This window comes from Theropithecus gelada, chromosome 19, assembly GCF_003255815.1.
Source record: "Theropithecus gelada isolate Dixy chromosome 19, Tgel_1.0, whole genome shotgun sequence".
NCBI lineage: Eukaryota > Metazoa > Chordata > Mammalia > Primates > Cercopithecidae > Theropithecus > Theropithecus gelada.
The window spans coordinates 46,436,479-46,453,568 of NC_037687.1; the positions used below are offsets into that span (position 1 = coordinate 46,436,479).

The window sequence follows — 17,090 nt, forward strand, 5'->3', positions numbered from 1 at the left end:
AGAAAGCAACCTTTGTAACTTCACTTCTAAAACCTCTGTAACTTCTAAAGTGAAGTTAGAAAGTTGCGTTTGTGTGCAAACCAAGACTCCACTTATTATCAGAGGTACTTTCAATTTCCCATCTGCCTCAAAAAAAAGGGGATTTGCAAAAAGAGCAGCCTCTGGTCCTTTGTTACTTAGGTGTGGAAAGTTAGGATTTTCCTTTCAATTTAGTTCCAGGAAGTCTGCATGAAAGAGCCCTAGGTTTCTTGCCTCCCGACCCTGTTCTCCTGTCTCACCACCACCCCTTGACAGCCCAGGAGGTACCATCCGGAAACCATCTGCTGTTTTTTGTCAGAGGCCGATTTGGGACCCAGCGCCTCGTGACTGTAATGCTGTGAGGTCACAGACAGCTGGGGGGCTGGGGCACGGCTGGGGATAGAGCCCCTGTGATGAGGTGGGGCCCAGGTGTGGGATGGCGTAGGACCGACTGCGCGTGTGTCATTGGACTTGGCTCTCAGTGTCTCCCCTGTGTGGTTTGTGTTCCTTTCCCCTTACGTAAGCTCCGTCACCAACGACGACATTGACTTATCTGCTGACCAAGAGCCTGGGGGTGGCGGCTTGCTGGACCCAGACTGGAGGTCTGCCTAGCACAGCTGTGACCAAAGGGCCCGTCAGGAGGTGGACGAGGGCTGCCCAACTTCGTCCATTCTGTGTCTTCTCACTGGCAGATTTTTCAGGGGTAATGAGTAAGCTTGAGTTTTTCTCATCACATTGAGCAATACTGATATTGACTTTCTAAAAATGTTAATTTGTGACTGGGCATAGTGCCTAATGCATATAATCCCAGCACTTCGGGAGGCTGAGGCAGGAAGATTGCTTGAGCCCAGGAGTTTGAGGCTGCAGTGAGCTGTGATTGTGCCACTGCACTCCAGCCTGGGTGACAGAACAAGATGCTGTCTCTAGAAAATAAAATAAACATTGTTATTATTGTTATTTGAGATGGAGTCTTGCTCTGTCACTCAGGCTGGAGTGCAGTGGCGCGATCTTGACTCCCTGCAACCTCCACCTCCCGGGTTCAAGCGATTCTCCTGCCGCAGTCTCCTGAGTAGCTGGGACTACAGGTGCCCGCCGCCATGCCCTAATTTTTTGTATGTTTAGTAGAGACGGGGTTCCGTCGTGTTAGCCAGGATAGTCTTGATCTCCTGACCTTGTGATCTACCTGCCTCAGCCTCCCAAAGTGCTGGGATTACAGGTGTAAGCTGCTATGCCCGACCTTAAAATAAACTTTCCTTTAAAGATGCTCCATGAAGACCTGGCAGACAGATTGTTCTGTGCCACAGAGGGTGGGGTGCACTGGCTGGCTACCCTGGTGGACTGTCTCTGGCAGTGGAGGGGGATGATAGGGCTTTTTGTCTGCAGCGGCTGGCTGCAGGTGGCTAGGGTCACAGAGGAGCAGGGGTTGCTCAGGAAAGCAGCTGTGGTTCATCCATCACTCCGTGGCCCAATGTCCTTTGCCCTCCAAGCGTGTGTTGGGCAGACCTGTTCGGTGCCGGGTGCTGGGTGCTGGCCGTGATGGGGATGGGCCTGGGGCTCCATGGCCTGGGCTTGGCAGGCAGGAAGGTGACCATGCTGAGCCATTACCAAGCCCTGATCCTGGCATTCCTTGTGCTTTTCTTTGAGGATCCATTCCAAGGAGCACTTCAAGGAGAAGTATGCCGTGGATGACGTCCAGTACGCAGATGAGGTGGGTAGCTGGCTCCTCCTCTGAGCAGCCCAGGGCTTCCAGCATGCCTTCCACTCCTGGAGTTCCTCTCTTTCCACTGCCACAACCTTGCTGGATGTCAGGGACGCTACCGCCTGGCCACCGGCCGCCACGCTGGGGGTGCTGCCATCTGGAAGGAGTAGGCAGCAATCCATGCGTCAGGCTTCTCTGCGGAGCCATTGCTTTGCCTGGGAAGGCCTCTGACTCTCTGGGTGGAAGTGTCTGGTGACCTGGGTTGTGGCCGCTGAGATACATGAGGTGTCTCTGAGGGGCGGGCCTGCCTGCAGCGGTGGCACACGATCTAAGTCACCGTGAGGCTAGGCCGAGGCCTTTGTGCGTCTCGAGTCCTGCTGATGCCGCTGTCAGAAAAGCCCGAGGCTGTGAAAGGCTTGTAGAGTGGCGTTGGAGGTCCCTTGACTTCAATCCACTTCTCAGTGGGGTTGTCCATCTGGTGTCATGTGGCCCAGGTAGGCGTGTGACTGTCCTCTTGGGGTTTTGAATCTGTGCCAACCAAGTCCAGGCAGGTGAAAGGGGCTGCCCTGACTCCTCGACTCCAGCTCTCCTTCCTGCCAGTGGGGCAGGGCTGGGACAGAGGCGAGAGCATAGCTGGGAGCCCCTGTGGTCTACGTGACCAAAGGCCCTGACACTAAACCACTGTCTGGCACACAGGAGGCCTCTGTGCTCTGGCCCTGGGCGCTCTCATAACCCGACATCCTGTGCAGGTCAGTGCAGTGTGGAATGCGAAGCACCCAGAAGTCAGTGCCTGCCACTGGGAGTTCAACCTGGACCCAGCAGCATCGGCTTTGGATGGGGCCCTCCCATAGCCACATTTCCACAGACAGAGATCGTATGTGGCCCATGCTAAGAGCCAGGGCTGCAGTGTGGAAGTGGCCGGGGGAGCTCTGGCGGCCAAGCAGCTTCCCCCTTCCTCTGGGCAGGACACAGCCTGGTTGAGAGGCAGGTTCCCAGGGATCATGGCCGGACACAGTGCTGTGAGAGGCCAGTTTGTCTCTGCCCAGCTTGTGGGGCCCAGCCCAGCCCGGCGCAGCCAGCTCAGAGGTGGCCAACTCTCTTTGACTCCAGGCAGGCCACTACCATGTGCCCAGCCCTGCGCCTAGTTCTGCTGTCCTGGAATAAGTTTTCCTTTTCTCTGTCTTTCTGCTATCCATCTTTTGAGGCCTTGCATCAGCCCCGGTATCTGCTGTAGACTCTGGTCCACACTGGTGCCCCTTACCTGAGCCCTCAGGACAAGTTGTGGACACCATGGAGGCTGACTGTGTTCTGATGTGCACTCTGCCCTTGACTGTCTTGTATTTGTCTTGAACGCCCAGTTCTTTTCCCCCAGACGTTCCTCTTGCACTCTCTCCCTGCCCAGTCCCAGGGACATGTAGGGCATCAGAGGTGGCTGAGACGCAGGGCTCACCTCAACAGCCCAGGACACAGTCCGGTTGCAGGAGGTGACCACATGAGTGAACAGTCACCGCAGGGTGGTGGTGCCTGGGCAGAGGTCCCCAGGGGAGCCTCTGTGAAGGGGCACTGCCCACCTCTGCAGGGCCACGGGGGCCTGTCTCTACAGCATCTTCTGCCTGGTTGGACTGTGGAGAGAGGAGGCTTTTGGTGGATCTTTATGTTATTTAAATCCCAAGCTTTTGGGGTTGACTCTTAACATCTGAAGATTCTGTCAATACACATGTGACCTAGCGTATTGATTCCTTTGAGTACAGGATCTAAAATAGACTGAATGTTTATTTGCATGCCCCCAACAAGACCATCTGCCTCTTACCTTGTATGTCTTGAAACTGGGGCGGGAGGCACCTACTCATTCATTCCCATTTTGCTTCTGACCCTCTCTGTGGCAGATGTGTTCCTTGCCCCAGAAACTGCTTCTTAACACTGTTGCCCTTTGAAACCTTGACCCTTCAGCTCTCCTCGATGTGAAACCTGGAGGGACAGCCTGGGGTGGGCTGTGTCTCAAGGACCCTGGTGGGGCGGGCACCTGCCTCCGACTTGGACTCGGCTGCTGAGTCCGAGCCGCCTCTGGGCCACAGCCTCCCCAGCCACTGTCTGACATTTTTATCTTTATAACTGGGGGGAAATTCAGCTCCATGTATACTGTGATTTCTGGGAGCGAAGAAGGAGAACTGGTCTCTAAGCGAAGTAAGAGAGAGGCCGCCTTGAGAGGGCAGGGAAGTTGTCAATGATAGCACAGAATGGCAGCTCGGAGACTGGCTCACTTTTCATCTTCGTGTACAAAGCAGAATCTTGAGGTTTCAGTAGAGTTCAAAGGCTGGAATCTCTTTAGGGTTCAGGGGCACCCCACGGCACCCCGTCACCACCACTGCCATTGCAGATTGGTGTTGATGTTACCGTTACTGCCGCTGTTTTTACTGGGAACAAGGCTCATGTTGACAGCAGAGCAAGCGCTTCATGCCGGGGCGGCCCCCATGGGCTCCAGTAACACTGGCAGCTCTCTTGGAGCTCCTTGTCCCTCCCACTGTGGGGGGGACACAGCGGGGTGGGGACTGTGCGGGGCCAAAGCCCCCACCCCGTTCATAGATGAGGCTGAGGCTCAGAGAGAAAGGCCTGGTTCACGGCCCCACAGCTGGAGGGCAGTGGTGCTGGGATGTGACCCCAGGGGCCTCCCCGCCAGACCTCGCTTGCCCCTCAGAAAGGAGGGCTGCTGTAGGACACTCCTGCGGAGGCTGCATGGACTGCCTGTGCCTTTGATTTTCTGTGGCTCAGAAGGGATCCTGCCAAAAAGTGTGACCTGCTGGACTGAGCCCGCTGAGCTGGGAGGTATCGCAGGTTGCTCGAGGTACCTGGGGCCTGTTGCATCGTGGGAGATGACAGGAAGCCCTTTATTTAGGGGAGGGGTTCCCAGGCTGGTTCTGCAGTGCTCAGCCTCATCTCACTCGGGGTGGCCTCAGCTGTCAGTGACAAATCACAGCCAACGCTTGTCTCCTCTGAACCATGGCCGGTCACGTGATAGCGTGTATGACATGCAGGTGTCTGATGGGGCACAGCTGGCTCCGAGGTTCCCTCCTCCCCACAGAGGATCCTGAGTTTATTGAGAAGGCAGTTCCCCTGGGAAGGAGGCACTCAGCAGAACCCTGAGTGGGGCCCCGAGGCTCTGCCGTGAAGGCCCTGTGCAAAGGCTGGCGGGATCACCGGCTGAGAGCTGGCAGGTGGAGCGCGCGTTCCATGCACTAGCTTTCCTTTATGGTGCCAGGCGGATGTGAGAAGGTCCCAGGGTCACCAAGTTGGCTGCAGGCAGCACAGTAAGAGGACAACCGCGGCAGCACAGGGACAGGCATCGGGAGCAATGGGGTCAACAGGGGCCGCCACGCTGTGGGACCACCAGCTCAGGGCTCCTGGAACCTGATTGTTAAGGAGTAGCCACACATCCAGACTGTTGGTGATGTTTCCTGATGTTTACATTTGAGAAACCAATTTGAAATTTTAGAAGCAGTGCAGGCCACCAGTGTGCAGTACTGTTGGAGGAGAATGCCGTGAAAGAAGGTTTATTTTCAAAAGCTTCAGTGCTTGCAGGGCAGAGCCAGCTCTCTGGAGCCTTGCAGGCTTTCCCAACGCTGGCAAAGGCATATCCAGCTTTTTTCTGCAGCTCATCACCCTGCAAAAAGCGGCCCTCGGGCCTGGTCTGGGCCCTGGTTAGGAAAGCGCAGGAAGTGTCCGTGGGAAGCCTCTGATTGTCCCCGGGGGAGGATGTACACCCACAGGGTTCCGATGAATTCTGCCTGTGACCATCCAGCTCCATCTGCCAGAGAGACCGGGGGCTGCCCGAGAAATCGATGCTGGCTGTGGCATGAAGCAAGACAGGGCCGTTTAACAGCGCAGGGTGTGAGAGGTCCCCAGTGGCCACCGTTCCGTGGAAATGAGGCCTTGAGTTGACAGAGCCATGCTGTCGTGTGTGCCGGGGATACATCGGAGGGGATACATCGGGAGCCAGCAACACACAGCGCATTGTGTTCCCTTAATATTTGAGGCACGGAGTCAGGGTGTGCTGATGAGAGCATAGCACTAATGGGTCTCCGTGGGGAAGGGCGGGTGGAGCTGCCAGGCTGGGAGAGGTTTTGCAGCCACAGAAGTAACCAGGGCCCACTCAAGCAGTTGTGATCAATAAAAGATGTTGCCCTGCCAGGACTAGGAGATGCACAGCCTGCTCTCAGAGTCAGGCCTGGATTGTCTGAGCACGGTGCTGCAAGGAGACGGCTGCCCTCCCCTCCTCCATTATTCCTAACCAGCACGTCCAGAGAGTCGTCGCCCCGAGAAAAACCATCAGCCCACACATTTGTTATCGTGCTCCTCCCTCCCAAGACAATAGCAGATACAATCCCCAAGTGCCTCCTGGCTCTCTGCTTCTGCTGCTGTAATTGACAGACTCCTTCTGTGCCGATGAATGCAGACCCTTCACATCAACGTAACAACACACCCAGGGCCAGCACATGCAGTCCTGTTCCATTTAATAAGCCTCCCCTTCCTTTGGAGGAGCTGAGGGTGTGGAGGGACACAGCTGAGCCTTTTGGTTTTTTTTTTTGTTTTTTTTTTTTTTTGTGATGCTGAGTTTTGTTCTTGCCCCCCAGGCTGGGGTGCAGTGGCGCTATCACGACTCACTGAAACCTCTGCCTCCCGGGTTCAAGCGATTCTCCTGCCTCAGCCTTCTGACTAGTTGGGATTACAATCACCAAGCCTGGCTAATTTTTTTGTATTTTTAATAGAGACAGGGTTTCAACATGTAGGCCAGGCTGGTCTCGAACTCCTGACCTCAGGTGATCCACCTGCCTCAGCCTTCCCAAAGTGCTGGGATTACAGGCATGAGCCACCACACCCGGCTGAGCCTTCTGTTTTTTTGCAACACTGAGGCCAAAGGACACAGCCGTTCTCCAAGCAGTCACTCAGTAACATGAGAGAGGATCCGGGGAGATTGTTGATACATGTCTGGAGGATCATTGGGCCGGGAGCATGGCAAACCTTGACAAAGTCTGTGGCTTTTCACCCAACAGTTTTAAAGGCATTTAATTTTTTTTTGGAGACAGAGTCTCACTCTGTTGCCCAGCAGGCTGGAGTGCAATGGTGTGATCTCAGCTCACTGCAGCCTCGCCTCCTGGATTCAAGCGATTCTTCTGCCTCAGCCTCCTGAGTAGCTGCAACTACAGGCACGTGATGCCCAGCTAATTTTTGTATTTTTGGTAGAGATGGGGTTTCACCATATTGGCCAGGCTGATCTTGAACTCCTGACCTCGTGATCCACCCGCCTCGGCCTCCCAAAGTGCTGGGATTACATGCATGATCCACCGTGGCCGACTGGCATTTAATTTTAAGGAAATCCTTATATGCAAGGATGTTCATCACAGCATTATTTATAATAGCTAATTATTAGATGTAATTTTTTTTTTGTTTTGAGACAGAGCCTTGCTCTGTTGCCCAGGCTGGAGTGCAGTGGCGTGATCTTGGCTCTGCAAGCTCCGCCTCCCGGGTTCACACCATTCTCCTGCCTCAGCCTCCTGAGTAGCTGGGACTATAGGCACCCGCCACCACGCCCAGCTAATTTTTTTGTATTTTTAGTAGAGATGGGGTTTCATTGTGTTAGCCAGGATGGTCTCGATCTCCTGACCCATCCCATCCTCCCAAAGTGTATTAGATGTAATTTAAGTGTCCTGTAGAGGAATGAGTAGCGTCCACTAAAAGAGTATTCTACAGCCATAGGTTCAAATCTGGGCTGTGCTATTATTTTTTCACCTAACTCAGGCAAGTTCTCTAACCTGTAAGCCATTCTCATTTGCAGAAACTGCTTGTTTGCCGCGCTGTCTCCCCATGTGGTTAAATGAGATGCTGTGTGTAAGATGAGTGGCACAGGCCATCATCAGTGACTTACTGGACATTTACTGTCCCCAGCGGTAGTGACTGCTAAAAATTGCATGTTTGAAGAATATATAATGACAGGAAATAAGTGAAGCATGTAATTTCATGTGATCCAAATGTCATTACAAATCTCTGTTTTTATGTGCAAAGCTAAATCGTCTCTGGAGATAGGATTGTACGTGCATTTTATCTTTTTATAGTTTTCAGTACGTTCCAGGTTTTCTTGGGAAGCATCTCAGTATTAAAAAAGGTATATGTATACATATGTCAAAACTTATCAAAATGTCTGTGTTAAATACAGGCAGCGTAGAGTACGTCAGTGATCACTCAATCAAGCTGTTAAAACAACACCACGTTCTCCTCACTCTCCCACTGAGTTGCGGGTGTAAAGAGTTAGGATCGGGGTGTGGAGAGAGGCGAGGGCTGTGGAGATGAGACTTTTCTCTGCCCTGGGGGTGCTCAGAAACAAGAGGGTCTGCACTAGCCAAGATACAGGGCAGACTGAGGAGGACGGGCTGGGAGAGGAAGAAATTGCTCCTGGCAGGCTGGTTGGCACGTGGCGCTTTGCTGAGGGGAGTGGTGACTGTCAGTGGGGCAGTGGAGGAGGGAGTGAACGAACCTGCCCAGGGGGCTGGGGCTTCCATCCTGAGTGCAAATCGATGAGGCAGTAAGATGGGGAGAAGGCATTCAGGGAGAGGTAAGAGCTGGAGCAGAGGCGTGGAGAGATGAGCTGACCCGGCACGCAGGTTCAAGGGCTTGGCTGGGAAGTAACTGGCCTGCAGTGGCAGGAGGTCCAAGTGGGTCATGGTGGAGGGACAGAGAGTGGGCTGTGGGGTGGGGGCCAGAGGATGGGATTGGGGAAGGCCAACTCCCCTGGGTCTAGGGGTTGAATGGGAAGCAGGGAGGGAGGCCCCTGCCCTAGGAACCAGAGGCTGGTAGGGCTGGAGCCTAAAGGGTTCCCGGGGGACGGGTCTTTGAGCGGGGACTTTGCAGACGGGCAGAGGGGCTGGCCTTGGAGGGTGGGAGGCGCTGGCTGCTTGGAGCCAGGGACCTGTGTGGTGCCTGGAAGCAGGGCAGTGCGGTGGGAAGCGAGCCAGGTGTAGGTTTATCCTCTCTGCCCCTCTATGGCTGTGTGGCTTTCAGAAGTCCGTCAGCCAGGGAAAGCTGGGTTTCTTCACCTGCAGGGTGAGGGCAGCACCCGCGTTGCCTGTTCTAAGAATCTGCTTGATACATGTGCACTGTCATTGTGAAGGAATGGTGGCATGTCATCTTGATTAGGCTTAGTGGTGCCTCTAAAGTGGGTTTTTCTTTCTGACCTTCTAGATTGCCAGTGTCCTGACGTCACAGAAGCCCTCTGTCCTCCTCACTTTGGTAAGTGGCTGGTGTCCAGGGGTGGGGCAGTGCTTGGCTCTGGGGAGGGTTTTTAGGGGGCCACCTCCCCTGCAGAGGTTGGGACCATAGGGGAGGATTAAGAAACTGAGAGGGGTCAGGTGCGGGGGCTCATGCCTGTTATGCCTTGAGAGGCCAAGGTGGGAGGATCGCTTGAGGCCAGGAGTTCCAGGTCAGCCTGGGCAACATGGCAAGACCCTGTCTCTACAACAAATTAAAAAGTTAGCCAGGCCTGGTGGCATGTGCTTGTGGTCGCAGCTACTTGGGAGACTGAGGCGGGAGACGTGCTTGAGCCCAGGAGTTTGAGGCTGCAGTGAGGTATGATCGCGCCAACTGCACTCCAGTCTGGGCCACAGACAGGACTCTGTCTCAAAAAAGAAAAAAAGAAACCAAGAGGAATGGTTATCGGTGATAAGTAGCAACACCTGCTCAGTCTGAATAGCCAACTGTTTATGGGACCCCATCCTTGAGTCTCCCCGGGACCTGCTGTGTCCTGTCATGAGGATGTGGACGAGACACCACACCCACTCCTAGGGTTAAGCCCGGCTAGAAGATGTATTTGTGTCAGGCTGAGCTCATGGAATGTGTGGGTGTAGAAAGTTTAATGGGTACCAAAATACAGCTAAGTAGAACAAATCAGATCTAGTATTTGATAGCACAACAGGGTGACTACAGTCCATAATAGTTTATTGTATATTTAAAAATAATCAGAAGAGTATAATTGGATTGTAATAGAAAGGATAAATGCTTGAGGAGATGGATACCCCATGTATCTTGATGTGATAATTCCCCATTGCGTACCTGTATCAGAATATCTCATGTACCCCATAAATGTATACACCTAACACCTACCCACGAAAATTAAAAATAAAAAATTTGAAAAGGAAAAAGGAAAGTTTACTCCCATCCTCTGTCTCCCCTGTTAATAGAATCTGAAAACCACACCCCCTGGCATCTGCCCTCAAGGTAGCAGGGGTGTGGGGCGCAGTGACTGACCGAGGGCCTGGGCTAGGGTGGGGAGTGCAAGGTGGGCTCTGGGTACGCTGGCAGGGTTTTGGGGGCACTTGGGCTGTGGCGTGCCCCCAGAGAATTCTCTGAAATTTCTCAGAGAAGTGTGCTTTCTTACACTTCGTTGAGCTTGGGAGTTTCATATAAGAGGCACGTCCACAAGCCTTCTTCCTCCCAAAGTGACCCTTCCCTCTTGTCTTTTTTTTTTTTTTTTTTGAGATGGAATATAAAAAGCAAAATTTATTCAAAGACCCGTGCTGACATTCTTAAATATCTGCTAGCCATAATAAATCAATATACTTTATGTTCTTAGCTCCCACAATTTAGCCTAAATATTTCCCCTGGCATGCTTATACTGGTCCAAGCAAGCATTAAGTCATGGCCTGTTCCTCTGCCTTATTTAAAAGTGTTTTTACCTTTGTCAGCATCCCACAAGTTCCTTCCTCCTTCCTTTCTTCCCCTCTACCTTTGCCTCTTTTAAAAAGTTCTAAGTTGCTAGCCAGTCAGGACAAATACAGAATGTAAGGTCCCATTCCAGCCAGTGGAAACTGGACACAGCAGTAGGGTGGACATGTCAGGTTGTAAGTGACCCTGTCTCCTTTGTTCGGTGTACTCTGGTGGCAAAACTGCTGGCAAGTGCACCCTTTCTGCAGGAAGTGAAAGTGGCCTTACTACATAAATTAAGTTTATGTTCAAGTGCTATTTCTCTATGGCACTGAAGAACAAGCATGTCAGACATGGAGTTTTGCTCTTGTTGCCCAGGCTAGATAGAGTGCAGTGGAGTGATCTCGGCTCACCGCAACCTCCGTCTCCCGAGTTCAAGCAATTCTCCTGCCTCAGCCTCCCGAGTAGCTGGGATTACAGACATGCGCCACCACACCCAGCTAATTTCGTGTGTTTAGAGACACGGTTTCACCATGTTGATCAGGCTGGTCTCACACTCCCAAACTCAGGTGATCTGCCCACCTCAGCTCCCCAAAGTGCTGGGATTACAGGCATGAGCCACTGTGCCCAGCCTTTCTCTTTTCTTAATTGATTTTTACCGAAACAGTTTTTTTTGGTTATTTCCGTTAGCACTTGGCGCCCTTTTTTTGCTTTACTGTTGATGGCTACTGTTGAAGCTTATGTGAGATGGCTAGTATCACAATGGCTACTGTTGAAGCTTATGTGAGATGATTACTGTCATAGGTGATCCAATGTGTTTAATTTAGATGTACGATTAGACATCAAGCTGAAGTTCTGGGTAAAGAAATGGTGATTTAAAATGCCTCGCCCAGGCCAGGCATAGTGGCTCATGCCTGTAATCCCAGCACTTTGGGAGGCCGAGGTGGGCGGATTACTTGAGGTCAAGAGTTCGAGACCAGCCTGGCCAACATGGCAGAACCCTGTCTCTACTAAAAATATAAAAATTAGCTGGGCATGGTGGTGCACACCTGTAATCCCAGCTACTCGAGAGGCTGAGGCAGGTGAATCCCTTGGACTTGGGAGGTGGAGGCTGAGGTGAGCTGAGATGGTGCCACCACACTCCAGCCTTTGCGACAGAGCAAGACACTGTCTCAAATAAATAAACAAACAAACAAACAAATAAATAAATAAATAAAATAAAATGACTTGCCTCTCTGGAGAGGACCCATTTTTCTCCAAGTTCCTTGTTTTGTCTCCACTCCTGTCTGACTCCATCCTTGGAGTTAAGAGAGGAATGTCACGGCCGGGCGCGGTGGCTCAAGCCTGTAATCCCAGCACTTTGGGAGGCCGAGACGGGCGGATCACAAGGTCAGGAGATCGAGACCATCCTGGCTAACACGGCGAAACCCCGTCTCTACTAAAAACACACACAAAAAAAAATTAGCCGGGCGAGGTGGCGGCGCCTGTGGTCCCAGCTACTCGGGAGGCTGAGGCAGGAGAATAGCGGGAACCCGGGAGGCGGAGCTTGCAGTGAGCTGAGATCTGGCCACTGCACTCCAGCCTGGGCGACAGAGCAAGACTCCGTCTCAAAAAAAAAAAAAAAAAAAAAAAAAAAAGAGAGGAATGTCACCTGCTTCATAGCAGTCCTGCCAGAGTCGGGTCCTGCACGCCTCCCCAGAAGGGCTGGATTCGACAGGACTCTTGGATATTATACAGTTAGTGCGGAGTGTGTGCAGGAAAGGGAAGATGGACCAGGCTGAGGAGAGCAGATTTGTAGTGGGAGTGGCCCTGAATCCTTGCCTGTGCCTGGGCAGCCTGGCTGGTTTCAACAGGGTGCTCTCACCTCCATGGAGAAGGCCTTGCTGTGCAGCTGGAACGCTGCAGAGTTTGGGGGGCCCCCACTTCCTCCACTTGGCAGCAAAGGAGGGCTGCCCTTGTGTTGGGGCAGGGTGGCTCATGTGTCAGGGGAAGGCAGAAGGGGATGGGCTGGTTGGGGTGTGGGGGATCCTGTTCATACCTGTCCTGAGCCTGGCTGGAGGTCTTAGGGGTGCAGGCTGTGGGGGTACCGTGCAGCACCGTGTGACATGTCTGTGTTCTCTCTCCGCAGCGTGGCGTCAACACGGACAGCGGCAGCGTCTGCAGGGAGGCCTCCTTTGACGGCATCAGCAAGTAAGTCCTGGGCCCCCAGGGACTCTTTCCCCACCCTCCCCCACTCCCACCTTCACCAGCACGTCTTTCCCGGTCTACAAATAAGACATGAACTATGTAAACTTCTCTTTAAGGCGTTTGGGCATTTTGAGGAAATGTTTAGAAGCATAATTTGCCAAAAATCACCTTGATTTTTCTTGAAGGAAAGGTGCCCCATCTCTGTTTGCTCCGTAAGGAAAGTGCTCAGGCAGCCCTGCCACTGGACAGGGGCAGGGGCAGGCACAGGTGGCGCTGTTTTCCCTCTAGCGATCTGCTGTGAGCCCCTGTGGTCTGTGCATCAAGCTGCCCCACCCTGCCCTTTTTTTTTGCTCTGTCACCCAGGCTGGAATGCAGTGGCCTGATCTTAGCTCACGGCAACCTCCACCTCTCGAGTTGAAGCGATTCTCCTGCCTCAGCCTCCTGAGTAGCTGGGATTACAGGCATCCGCTAATTTTTGTATTTGTAGTAGAGATGGGGTTTTGTCATGTCGGCTAGGCTAGTCTCGAACTCGTGACCTCAGGTCATCCACCCACCTCGGCTTCCCAGAGTGCTGGGATTATAGATGTCAGACACTGCGCCTGGCCCAAGGCACCCCTCTTAGTCCCAGCCATTAACCCCTTCCAACCTGGCTCTGAGCAGCTCCCCCATGTCCCTTGCTGCCCTAATCCCAGGTAGGATCCCCTTAACCTCTTCTCACTCTTAACTAACCAAGCGCCAGGCTAAGCCTCCAAACTCTGCTTGGGAAGCGGTTCCCCTTTTCTCTCCAGGCAGGAGGACAGACCTTGGGCACAGGGAAAGAAGCCCCTCCCTTGCTTGTCACCCCTCACCCACGGCCCCTGGGAGAGCCTGGAGAGGGTAGGAGAGCCCTCCACGATGGCTTTGCATGGTTCCCTGGACTGGCTGGTGACTGGCGCTGGGGGCCTGTGGCCTGCATTGTCGGCTGATGCTATAGCAGACAAGGCCCCTGTGCTCGAGACTGCTGAGCATGGACAGTGGGCAGCTTCCAGCCCCACCTCTGACACCTGGATCCCCAGCCCTTCTCCTGCCATTCATCCTCTGCAGCCCCCGTGTCCTCTGTTGGTCTCTGGTGGACCAAGGCAGTGATGGAGGAACCGCCTTACAATTGTGTATGAGCCCAAGCTGCTGGAATGTGTGTGTGATGTAGGGGTGATTAGGAGGGCTTATGAGCTCATAAATATGTATCATCTCCCCCCTCCCCCTATGCTAAGAGCGATGGGGTGGGCGGGGGGTGGGTAGTAGGTTTGCTTTTTCACTGCGCAGATCTCCGTGTCCTCCTGGGAGTTTCCCCAACGTGGCCCCGCCTCCCATACCTGGCAGCAATTAGCCCAGCTTGTTGAAATGCTGGCCATGGAGGTGGAGCTGCTCTCTCTCCCCAGGCCTCCCAGGCCCTCAGAGGGGGTACAGGCACCGCCAGCTGCTGCCTTTCCCAGGTCCAGGGCTCCCTGAATCCCCCCAGCACTACCTGGTGCTGGGTCTCCAGTGTCCTGCACACCTTTCCTCGACCATGCCATGGAACCTCTCTAGGTCCTCTGCTTGGGTCTCTGCAGCAAGGGGACCCTCAGCTCCTCCACATGTAACCTGCTGCTGCCTGGGCTTGTGGTGGGCACTGGAGGAGATCATGCTCACCTGGAACCTGGCTCAGAGCTGGTGCTCAGTGACAGTTGCCCACAAGCAAACCCCAGCAAATCCCATTGCTCCTCTGTGCCTCAGTCTCCCCATCTGCATGGTGAGCCAGGTGGGCTCCAGGATCACCGATTCCCAGTTTTCCCTGATGTCAATGAATCATGGGCCATCTCAGCGGTGAGAGCGTTGCTTGCTCCTCCTCTGGAGAGAATGCGGAGCCCCCCAGGAGCTCACATCTGACAGCTGTGTGGTGGGCGTGGTCCCAGCCAGGAGCTCCAGATGTGACCCCTGAAGCAGAGCTCTGCCAGCTGCTCCTTGAGGTTCCCCGAGGGAGGCTGGTGGGGCCCCGGGGAACCCTCATCACTGTCAGTGAGTGTCAGGAAGCCAAGGCTTCATTCTACCCCCCAGGAGGATTCCTAGGTGTGACCTCTCATCCCAGCCTTTGTCCCCTGTTGCCCCCCAGTCCCTGTGGCCCCTGCCAAAAGCCCAGAGGAGGCTGTGCTCTGCAAACTCCCCACCCCACCCTGTCACCACTGGGACACTTTCTGGAGAGCCAGGGACTGCCTTACTTTTGCATCATCTCCCCGGGCACCAGGCTGGTATCTCTCCAACCTCTGATCCAGGCCAGACTGGGGCGGACTGGGGGGTGCTCACCCAGCCCCTCAGCTGGGGGCTGGGCTGAGACACTGCCCCCCGCCCCCCCACACTGGGTGCTGGTGCATCAGTTTCTGCACCCATGCGTCAGGCTGCTGGCCGAGTCTCTGACTTGGCTGATGCAATGCGCTGCGGGTGAGAACCCTTGTGGCCATCTTTGGCCTGCTTGTTCTACTCCTTCCCCTCCTTGTTCCCTGCAGGGGGCCATCCACTCATGTCTCTCCCCTCGGGGCCTTCCACCTCACTGTCACCAGTGCTGCTTCACTGAGGCAGGAGCCTCTGGCTGGTGCCCCCTACCCTGCTTGCCGTGGACCCTGACATGGAGCTCCAGCCTCTGCCTCCAGCTGCCCCCAGCTGCTTCCCTATGGACAGTCTTGTCTGCATTCCTGGGGTCCAGGTGCAGCTTATCCCCCTGCCTTCCACTCACCCAGGCCGCCAGCACTTCTGTGCCGGGCTGGGCAGAGACTATGTCCCCAAGAGCCGCCGCTGCTCAGTAACCGCGTTCCCCTGCCTGCCGGGTGCACCTCCAGCTGCTAGCTGGGATATTAATAGCCTGTTTCCCAAGCAAGATGAATCTTGCTGTCGTCCTCCTCTCCAATACGCAGCTGCTTCCGCCCCAGTTGCCTCTCACTGCTCTAATGAAGCTCCTTGTTCCTGGAATTGTCCTTTCTGACCCTTTTAAATGTCTCTGCAGCACTTTGCACCTTGGGCTTCGATTGACCTCCTGCTCTAACAGAAGTTCAGGTTTGGCCTCTTGGTTTGACCTGAGGGGCACACCCCTCCCCAGCTCCCCTTATCCCCTGGCCTGCAGGGAAGAGGAGCTTGTGGTAGACAGTGGCCCCCACTGTCTTCCCAGCCTAGACCCTCAGGGCCCTGGTCCAGCTGGATGGTTGACCCTCCAGGTGTGGCTACTTGGGGTGTCTGGCCTGGGGTCTGTCCCACTTGAGCTCAGCCTTGGTCTCAAACCTCCCTCTGCCTCCCCAGATCAGGGCCAGGTCGCCTGCTGCCTGCAGTAGGAGTGTGCGGGGTCTCGAGGTGTGGGGACAGCAGAGGATAAGGAACAGAGGGGACAGGGCAGAGGTGGGCTGAGGGTGGTGAGCAATGCGTACTGCCAGAGAGACTGGGGGAGCCCCCTATGGCCTGAGACCCTGGGCTCACCCAGTGGTGTGGCTCGGCGTGATGACAGTAGCGTGAAGGGCGTAGGCCGGGATGGTCTGTAGGGCCTTTTGAGTTTGTGGTCTGGCCCAGGCTGCAGCTCCGTGTGTGGCTTGATTGGAGCAGTCCCGAGGAAGATTTGGGAAGAGCAGGCCTTGCTGTGGGCTCTGGCAGGAGGGGTGGGTGTGGGCATGGGATCAGGTGCTCATTGCCAGGTCCTGGCAGGGGCATGATGGGGGGTTGGTTTGGCGGCTGGGGTGGGGGGCTGAGGTGGGGAGGGGAACCCTACAGCAAGAGACTTGAGACTTCTTCCTGTGGATGGCAAGCACCACGGGTCCCTGGAACACTTGGCTCCTGAAGGCTGGGAGCAAAGTCAGACATGGTAGATTGCTGAGAGCATCTAAGGAGGTAGACTTTAGGCCAGGTTTTCCTGAGAGCGGGAGACTGACCATGAACGAGAGATGGTCCGTTGGGGATTGTTGGCAGGGGCCGAGTGGCCTGAGCTGAGGGCTGCCTGTCCATCAGGTTTCCATGCCTTAGCGGGGGTGCCTTTTTGGCACAAGGCAGTCGCCTCCCAGACAGACAGAAGCTGTACCCTGGGCGTGGGCAGTGAGTAACAGGGCTCCGTTTCTTGCCATTGGCTGAGAAAGAAATATGGTCGGTATTTTACATTTCTTATATCAGTGTAAGAAATACACTTATACAGGCTAAGTGTATTTCTTACCTTTTGGCATTTACTTAGATCACCTTGCACATTTGAAGACAATTGGTAACGGATTGATTCTGTCTAAGCAAGCAGTTAAAGATGAAATTCTGAATTTGGGAGTTGTTAATGCAGAAATATTAATATTCAAAGATGTGAATTTTAAAACCCAGAAAGTAGAGGCACGTTATTAAAACTTGACGATTACAGCAAAATACCAATCTGTGGTTTGAGGACCATGGTTTTCTGGTTACTGTTAACTTGGATATCAAGTTAATATTTAGGATTGGCTTCCTTTTTTTTTTTTTTTTTTTTTTTTTT

At 54.0% G+C, this 17,090-nt stretch overlaps 1 protein-coding gene across 3 annotated transcripts in view; it reads left to right on the top strand.

Moving 5' to 3' along the window:
* The window catches only part of PEPD (peptidase D), a 136,012-nt gene that overhangs the window by 19,868 nt on the left and 99,054 nt on the right, over positions 1-17,090 (top strand). For 2 of the 3 annotated variants that reach the window (XM_025366169.1, XM_025366170.1), the window contains exons 4-6: positions 1,663-1,726; positions 8,948-8,995; positions 12,534-12,595. In XM_025366169.1, the coding sequence (XP_025221954.1) occupies positions 1,663-1,726; positions 8,948-8,995; positions 12,534-12,595 (174 nt within the window). The remainder of the gene's footprint in view (positions 1-1,662; positions 1,727-8,947; positions 8,996-12,533; positions 12,596-17,090) is intronic. The other variant, XM_025366171.1, reaches the window with a different exon arrangement.